The following is a 9,833-nucleotide window of genomic DNA, read 5'->3' on the forward strand; positions in this document are numbered from 1 at the left end:
CCATTAGATGTCTCCAAACTAAAATGCTTGGGATTTGGTATGTGAGCATTATCATTATTAAGGCATCCAGTGGGGCATCACAATACAATTAGCCATAATAAATGAAGTCCACGACCACATATATCGGTATCGGTTTGATGTTGGTATCAGGTTTTTGGAGTTAGAAAATATCAGGATATCGGTTAAAAAGTTACCATCGGACAACTCTAATAGATATACCATATTGACCCGAATATAAGACAGCGTTTTTTTGCATTGAAATAAGACTGAAAAAGTGGGGGTCGTCTTATATTCGCGGTCTAGACATTATACCTATTCACAACGCTAGATGGTGCCAGATATCATTGAAGCGAATGCTGAACTTGAGGAGTAATTTTCTGTCATGACAGATCTCAGCTACTCTCAAGTTTAACCAGTTTGCATTATTTTATTGCAATGTTTTTCCTTATTCAGATTTGTTTCAAGACTACAGATACAGTTAGACCTCACTTTGATGGTTATTGCAGTTATTGCAATTTTGTTGTTTTATCACAATAGATTGGCTTATTTACATTTCAAAAACCAGGAGCCATTCATTTACGAATGTGATTGCAATTTAGTTTACATATTTAAATGTTCAGATATTAAGATTTGAATGAGGCAAAATAACATGCTTTGTCTCTCAAATATACAGTGCCTTGCAAAAGTATTCGGCCCCCTTGAATCTTGCAACCTTTCGCCACATTTCAGGCTTCAAACATAAAGATATGAAATTTAATTTTTTTGTCAAGAATCAACAACAAGTGGGACACAATCATGAAGTGCAACAACATTTATTGGATAATTTAAACTTTTTTAACAAATAAAAAACTGAAAAGTGGGGCGTGCAATATTATTCGGCCCCCTTGCGTTAATACTTTGTAGCGCCACCTTTTGCTCCAATTACAGCTGCAAGTCGCTTGGGGTATGTTTCTATCAGTTTTGCACATCGAGAGACTGACATTCTTGCCCATTCTTCCTTGCAAAACAGCTCGAGCTCAGTGAGGTTGGATGGAGAGTGTTTGTGAACAGCAGTCTTCAGCTCTTTCCACAGATTCTCGATTGGATTCAGGTCTGGACTTTGACTTGGCCATTCTAACACCTGGATACGTTTATTTTTGAACCATTCCATTGTAGATTTGGCTTTATGTTTTGGATCATTGTCCTGTTGGAAGATAAATCTCCGTCCCAGTCTCAGGTCTTGTGCAGATACCAACAGGTTTTCTTCCAGAATGTTCCTGTATTTGGCTGCATCCATCTTCCCGTCAATTTTAACCATCTTCCCTGCCCCTGCTGAAGAAAAGCAGGCCCAAACCATGATGCTGCCACCACCATGTTTGACAGTGGGGATGGTGTGTTCAGGGTGATGAGCTGTGTTGCTTTTACGCCAAACATATCGTGTTGCATTGTGGCCAAAAAGTTCAATTTTGGTTTCATCTGACCAGAGCACCTTCTTCCACATGTTTGGTGTGTCTCCCAGGTGGCTTGTGGCAAACTTTAAACAAGACTTTTTATGGATATCTTTGAGAAATGGCTTTCTTCTTGCCACTCTTCCATAAAGGCCAGATTTGTGCAGTGTACGACTGATTGTTGTCCTATGGACAGACTCTCCCACCTCAGCTGTAGATCTATGCAGTTCATCCAGAGTGATCATGGGCCTCTTGGCTGCATCTCTGATCAGTTTTCTCCTTGTTTGAGAAGAAAGTTTGGAAGGACGGCCGGGTCTTGGTAGATTGCAGTGGTCTGATGCTCCTTCCATTTCAATATGATGGCTTGCACAGTGCTCCTTGAGATGTTTAAAGCTTGGGAAATCTTTTTGTATCCAAATCCGGCTTTAAACTTCTCCACAACAGTATCTCGGACCTGCCTGGTGTGTTCCTTGGTTTTCATAACGCTCTCTGCACTTTAAACAGAACCCTGAGACTATCACAGAGCAGGTGCATTTATACGGAGACTTGATTGCACAACGGTGGATTCTATTTATCATCATCGGTCATTTAGGACAACATTGGATCATTCAGAGATCCTCACTGAACTTCTGGAGTGAGTTTGCTGCACTGAAAGTAAAGGGGCCGAATAATATTGCACGCCCCACTTTTCAGTTTTTTATTTGCTAAAAAAGTTTAAATTATCCAATAAATGTTGTTCCACTTCCCGATTGTGTCCCACTTGTTTTTGATTCTTGACAAAAAAATTAAATTTCATATCTTTATGTTTAAAGCCTGAAATGTGGCGAAAGGTTGCAAGATTCAAGGGGGCCGAATACTTTTGCAAGGCACTGTATTGTTGTATTCATTTGTATCAGATGGACTGTACTTATTTTCTGTATAAAAATTAATTTGGTGTTCAAAAAGTCTTTTTTCAAACTTAAGTCTTGAAAAAGAGGGGGTCATCTTATAATCACGGCCGTCTTATATTCGGTCCAATACGGTACAACCCAAATTCCAATGAAGTTGTGCCAAACATAATACGATGATTTGCAAATCATGTTCAAACCATATTTAATTTAATACACTCGCAAATTAAGACATTTAATGTTAAAAGTAATAAACCTTATTGTTTTTAGCAAATAATGATTAGTTTAGAATTTTATGACTGCAACACATTCCAAAAGAGCTAGGACAGGGTCATGTATGCCACTGAGTTACATCAACCTTTCTTTTAACAACATTCAATTCATTCATTTGCTTAAATATAGTTCAACATTGTTTGCAAATAACTGTATTGTTTTAATCCATGTTTAACATAACATCTCAACTTCATTGAAATTAGGGTGGTAACAGAGTACAGCATCTGTGGAGCATTTTCATCAAATAGTTCATTACACTTTGTTAAACACTGCATTATTTTTTTTCTTTATTTACTACATTTAATTATCTCTAACTATTTTATTCATTTTTTTATTCATTTATTTATTTATTCATTTATTTATCTTAGAAGTGGAGGTGGTGCTGTGATATTTTAGAACAGATATATGAGCAAGGCGAGCTCCAATATGTTAACTTCTAGTACGGTGAAAAAATACCTGTATCTTTCTGTACACGCTGTGGAGGAATGTTGGCCACACCTCTCATTCTCTGAAGAACATCTTCTGAAAGCTAGACAAAAAGGTGAAAAGCATTCTTAATTTGACAAAAAGAGTAGAGGATGTAATTTAAATAGTAGCACAGCCCACAAAGCTTTTTTTTCTCGATACTTCTCAACATAAATACGTATGTAAACTGCAAACTGTTGTACTTATCTTATTGGCCGTTAATAGAGGTGAAATGTTACGTAGTTAATAGTTTTTACAGCAGTAACAGTTTGATTCTGAAATGGATTCAGTTTACAACAAGTTAGGAGTTGTACAACATAATTGCTTTTTGGCTTTAGAAGTTCCCCTGTTTTACTAAGTGGAAGTTATTCAACTTTTATAACTGACAGAAAATGATCAGGGAGCTAAAGTTCTTGAGCAACTCACTAAAGCTCTACTTTTTCCAGTGAGTGCGTATGTGTGTCGATGTATAAAGCTCCACCAAAAACCACATGAGCAAGTGACTCAGTGGTTTCTAAGACTAACAACATTAGAATGTGTGGCCTGGTTTAACGACTTCAAAATTTCTCCAAAGATCAAGTACACCCTAAGAATCAATATTTCTTATAGGTACACGATAATTATTGGTCCAATAATAGGAATTATGACGTCATCCCAATCATCCCAATAAATTCAATAACATTATTAATAGGCCAGATAATATACAGTACAATTATTTAGGCAGAGTGTTGGCGGATTGGGATGTGTTCGTTTGTTTCCATTCCTTTTTTTGCCAGTCCAATGTATCAGTGACTGTGTGTGGGAGAAGAAAAGGGAGTTGTGCCACAAATCAAGCGCTCCTTTCTGTGATGTAATGCTCAAACGACGGCAGTGTGCTAAAAATAAATTAATTAATTTAAAAAGTATGGCGTCGGTACTGTGGGATTTTTTAATGATATTTATTGAAATTAATACAATAATTAAAAATTTCCTAAAAAGAAATACCGTATTGGTCCGAATATAAGACGGCCCTGATTATAAGACGAACCCCTCTTTGTCAAGACTCAAGTTTGAAAAAAGACTTTTTGAACACCAAATTAATTTTTATACAGAAAATAATTACAGTACATCTGAAATAATGATTATAGCAACATATTTGAGCGAAAAAGCATGTTATTTTTCCTCGTTCAAATCTTAATATCTGAACATTTAAATATGTAAAGTGCAATCATATTCGTAAATGAATGGCTTCTGGTTTTTGAAATGTAAATAAACCAATCTATTGTGATAAAACAACAACATTGCAATAACTGCATTAACCATTCAAAGTGAAGTCTAACTGTATTTGTCTTGGAACAAATCTGAACAAGGAAAACATTGTAATAAAATAATGCAAACTGGTTAAACTTGAGAGTAGCTGAGATCTATCATGACAGAACATTGCTTCAATGATATCTGGCGCCATCTAGCGTCGTGAATGGTTATAATTTCTAGACCGCGAATATAAGACGACCCCCACTTTTTCAGTCCTATTTCAATGCAAAAAACACTGTCTTATATTCGGGCCAATACGGTACATCTTCCTTGATGCTTATCGGCGAAACAAATGCCAAAATGTTGTCCCCCCCCCACTGTTGATGTATGTTTTTCTGGTTATAAAATGAATATGTACATAGAGTTCATTGTGGGAAACAGCCAGAGATGGGTCCCCGTTACATGTACTCGGTTACATTAACTTGAGTAAATTTTTGAGAAAAATGTACTTCTAAGAGTAGTTTAACTAAGCCATACTTTTAACTTTTACATGAGTAGATATGTGAAGAAAAAACACTATTCTTACTCCGCTACTTTGGGCTACAAAAGAGGAGTTATATTTTTCATCTTTTGTCTACATATTAGATTTATTATTTTTTGCAAGCAAAGCCAACAGTAGCGCTACCAATTTCACCAATCAGACATCGCAACAATAAACACATGACTCCAATTGGACGCAAGCTTGCCGTTCTATGATCACGCCACGGACACCAGCCTGTTCAATCACGTGGCGTCTTTAAAGCACCGTAAAAATGGGGTATTTCACATAAAGCGCTGGGCTCGACATGACTTGAAACCGCGGATTTAAAACGGTCTCCCAGTTTGTTTGTTTTTTTTTGGGGGGGGGGGGGGCACTGACCACAGAAAACCGGAGATATGACCATCCCAATTTCATAATACTAATAACTATTAAGGAAGTACAGTGATACCTCAACATACAATCGCTTTGACACACGATCTTTTCGACATCCGACGTAAAATTTGACTCCTCTGTGTCACGTCACTCACGCGGTGCGTTCAGGTACAGAAAAAAACGTCCGCCGCATTAGAACCCGATTTGTTACATTATTACAGGAATTATTATTATTATTGTATTATTCCGATTTCTATTTATAATTAATGTGTTTTGCTATGTGTAATTGCCATTTGTAATTGTATCAGCAGTATTTATTACGGATATAGTGTAGGTTTTTGGGCTGTAGAACGAATTAATGGAATTATAATGTATTCTTATGGGAATATCCTGCTCGACATACGACCATTTCGACTTACAAACAAGGTCCTGGAATGAATTAACTTCCTATGTAGAGGTACCACTGTATTCACTTTTCAAACTAGGAAATATTTTCCCCACTAGAGGCCACTGATGCTCTTTGGACGAATAACGCTTTGTTTCTGTCATTTTATTTTTCTCTCGGTGGGATTCATTGTTTTTTTTTTTTTTTTTTTTTTTAATTTAGCATTTCTTTGGCTTGATGTGGTTACGTAATTACCATATTGACCCGAATATAAGACTGTGATTTTAGTGGGGGTCGTCTTATATTCGCAGTCTAGACATTATACCCATTCACGACGCTAGATGGCGCCAGATATCATTGAAGCGATGTTCTGTCATGACAGATCTCAGCTACTCTCAAGTTTAACCAGTTTGCATCATTTTATTACAATTTTTTTCCTTATTCAGATTTGTTTCAAGACTACAGTTACAGTTAGACTTCACTTTGATGGTTAATGCAGTTATTGCAATTTTGTTGATTTATCACAATAGATTGGCTTATTTACATTTCAAAAACCAGAAGCCATTCATTTACGAATGTGATTGCACTTAGTTTACATATTTACACGTTTAGATATTAAGATTTGAATGAGGCAAAATAACATGCTTTTTCTCTCAAATATATTGTTATAATCATTTGTTTCAGATGTACTGTAATTATTTTCTGTATAAAAATTAATTTGGTGTTCATAAAGTCTTTTTTCAAACTTGAGTCTTGAAAAAGAGGAGGTCGTCCTATAATCAGGGCCGTCTTATATTCGGACCAATACAGTAGTTATTGTACAGCAGGGGTTAGCAACCCTGGTCCTCGAGTGCCACTATCCAGCTTGTTTTCCATGCCTCCCTCCTTTAACACACCTGGATCAAATAATCATGATCGTTATCAGGCTCCTGCAGAGCTTGCTGATCATTTGATTCAGGTGTGTCAAAGGAGCGAGAGATGGAAAACAAGCTGGATAGTGGCACTCGAGGACCAGGGTTGCTGACCCCTGTTGTACAGTGTCATAACAACAGTTCATACAGATAACTTTGGTCTTAAAAAATAGCATTGTTTAACAAAAAACAAATAAAAAAATGTAAGCAGTTATTCACAATGTTACTCATTACTTGAGTATTCTTTTCAACAAATACTTTTTTTACATTTCCTCAAGTACTTTTTTGGGATGGCTACTTTTACTGGAGTAATGTTAGTCTGATGTAACGCTGCTCTTACTTGATTAAAATTTTAGGCTACTCTACCCACCTCTGGAAACAGCTCATCTTCAACGACAGGTTGTAATTTGGGCTGTTTTATTTTTTAACTGGGCGGGTTTAACGGTGTGATTGGGCTGGAGACTTTCGGATCTGGCAACCCTGTCGATGGCTATGTCAATCAGGGTTGTAATCATAAACACGCTCGGATGAATCCGTGCCGAATTTATTAAAAGTAATTCATACTACGTGCTGTGTCGTTCAAAATATAAACATTTTGCTCTGTGATGAGGGGGCAAAGTATTCCAACAACATAGTCGAACAGTAGTTACTTACAGAATTAAAACCGGGAGGTTTAGCGATAACTAGAAGGATAGTGTAGGGAAAACCACGCCGAATTCATCAGAAGAGTACAGGTAAATATAATATACACGTCACGTGTCTCATGTATAATGAGCCTCAAGAAGAGTAGCAATATTTCACAATAGTGTACATTCTAAGGGGAGTCTGGCCCTTCGGGTACATAGAGATGCAGCTCATCTATCAACCTGCCCCCGCATCCCTTTGCATCCTCCTTACATTATCTCTCCTTAGTTGAACACTCGTTCCACTTACTATCCTTTTGAACTAGTTCAAAAAGACGAGCTCCCGTGAATTAGCATGATAGCGGCTAATACATGTCGCACGACATGTATAAAGTTAGCATAGCTTATCAACAAATGCTAGCTGATTTAGCATTACCTTGATTCCACGGAGAATTCTGACTCTGTCCTCATCGTCCACACCAAAAGACACTTTTCTCGTCGTGCTTTCTCCTGAGCCCATGCCGCCTGGAGTGCGTTGGTACTCGTGCTCTGTTTATTTTGTACAGAAGATTTATACACTTCTAACTTTAATATTGTGTCCTGCCCAATCCCACTGACAGAATGTTTGACAGATGGATCGGGTTGCCAGGATGACGTATCGTCCCCCATTTCAAGTTTATCCACACACAAAATTAAGTATTTAAGATAGAAGCTTGGGTTAAACATTTCAGTGTTCCCAATTATTGTATTGAAATGTCATTTTGTATATTTTTTCATGTACTTAAAAAAAAACATACACCAGTCTTTTTTTTATACTAACATTGCAACTGTGTTAGTATTTCAAATAAAAGACTTAAAGTGCCTATGACATCAAAAAGCATGTTTATTTCATATTTCACGTGGTATTTTATGCTGCTGAATGAAATGGACTGCTTGGATGCGTGCGGAAGCGGTCATTCTATTTATTCCATTTTTGTATCCCGCGCCATGAAAACTTGAAACATGAAAACTTGCAGCTCCAGTCTCGGGTTGAGGACGAATGCGAATGTGACGTCACCCGGGTCAGCATCTCACAATGCAGCATTGCTTTTATAGCATGCAGATGGACTGCGGATGCAGCTGATTTTGCTGATTAATTCATTTATTTTTCACATCACGCCAGCCAAATGTGCTGCACCAGGGAGAGGCATGTGAGCCTTTTTGGGTTTCAAAAGGTTCCCGTTCACCCCAAAATTAGCCATGACAAGTCCGACAACTGTGGGACCATTGGACTTACGAGGAAGTGAGTAAACATTGTGTTTTGTATTTTTCAAATACTGGGGTAATGGCACACGTTTTAATACGGAGGTGGCTTGCATTTTGTGGCTGACAATGTTCCTTGTCCACATAGAATGTCACTCGGCCGACGACCGGCGGCTTGTCGCACACCCACCTCGGTCCTCTTCGCTTGCCCGCCGGGAGAGCACTATACTTGGCGTATTGCCCTCTTCGTGTGCCCAGTATTCTGTAGAATTTTGCACCCCATCAGAAATTTCAACTTTGTGTTAGAAATGGCCAGGAATAAAGCGATTACAAAGTAATCACTACAAACTTTCTTTAAATAAAGGAATATTTACTTATGTTTGATCATGGACGGACAGGGAGAAAAGTTCTCCTCAGACACATCCTGCCATGTTAGCTGCACACAACAACTGCACGCCACTCTCTCACTGTTTACGTCTTTGCCGTGTAGTAAAGCATTAATTTACGCCATATTCGTGTTGAACATGTATGCTTACTATGTTACTTGTTAATTTAGCACCTGTGGATAACATCGAGAGTCCAACTGAATGTAAAAGAGGGCTTATTCACAACCACAAAAGCTTTGGGAGCAAAATATTACAAGGGTGAAAAATTTGGCAGAACACCGCCAATAGAGAATAGACCTCTATCCTCAGGTTGGGCTCGGGCAGCTACGCGCTCCTCCGACATTAGCCGGTTTGTCCAGCGGTCATTCTCCAGCTGCTTCCCCGGCAAACAAGCTCTCTTGCCCGCAGCAGGGGAACGACGAGCTATCACTTGCACGCTGCCGGGGGGGTTGCTGATCGGCAAAGGCAATCAACAACCCCGCCGCCGTGTGACGTGTTCTGTGGTAGTTTTGTGTGATTTTTCGCTTCGAAAGACAAGAATAAGACTTTGAAATGCCGCTCAGTTCGGGTTAGCATGTCGGCTAGCTGTCACGCCTCCTGGTTTGTTTACGCTCTCCGAAGCCGGGGCAGGGAAATGACAAAAGCCGGATAACTCCGGTGCCATAAAATATCGTTCAGAAGGTGCAAGAAGTCGACAGTTTTGAACATTATGGAGTCATTTTGCCATGTCATACTGAATAAATGCATTTTGAATATTTCATATTCCATTTAGCACAAGACTGTTATTTGTCATGACCATACCATTTATTTAGCAATTGGGGAAAAATACTTAGATAAAAAGAATATCCCGTAAAAATATTGGGGTAGAGATTGAAACAATGACATTTTGCTGCTCTCCTCGTCATATTTTCCCCATTCCTAATAATTCCCCCTCAATGGGCTGAATTGTATATCAGATGAAATCATGACCCTGCCGACTTCATCCTCCATCTGGGGACGTGAGAGCGCTATAATGACACGCAAGGGCTAAATGGCAGATAAAAAGACTAATTTCTCGTCATCTGCGCTTTGCCAAATTGTTGTATATA

At 38.4% G+C, this 9,833-nt stretch overlaps 1 protein-coding gene across 4 annotated transcripts in view; it reads right to left on the reverse strand.

The window, feature by feature from the left end:
* chchd6a (coiled-coil-helix-coiled-coil-helix domain containing 6a) overlaps window positions 1-7,779 on the reverse strand; it is a 98,959-nt gene extending 91,180 nt beyond the window's left edge. The window contains exons 1-2 of one of the 4 annotated variants that reach the window (XM_057824531.1): window positions 7,554-7,776; window positions 3,044-3,116 (exon numbers count right to left, since the gene is read on the reverse strand). In XM_057824531.1, the coding sequence (XP_057680514.1) occupies window positions 3,044-3,116; window positions 7,554-7,637 (157 nt within the window). In that variant the 5' untranslated portion in view covers window positions 7,638-7,776. Of the gene's footprint in view, window positions 1-3,043; window positions 3,117-6,864; window positions 6,925-7,553 lie in introns of those variants that run through there. The other 3 variants (XM_057824539.1, XM_057824547.1, XM_057824525.1) reach the window with 3 other exon arrangements.
* Window positions 7,780-9,833: the final 2,054 nt, after the last annotated feature.

The sequence above is a fragment of the Corythoichthys intestinalis genome, chromosome 2, assembly GCF_030265065.1.
Source record: "Corythoichthys intestinalis isolate RoL2023-P3 chromosome 2, ASM3026506v1, whole genome shotgun sequence".
NCBI classification, from domain to species: Eukaryota; Metazoa; Chordata; class Actinopteri; order Syngnathiformes; family Syngnathidae; genus Corythoichthys; species Corythoichthys intestinalis.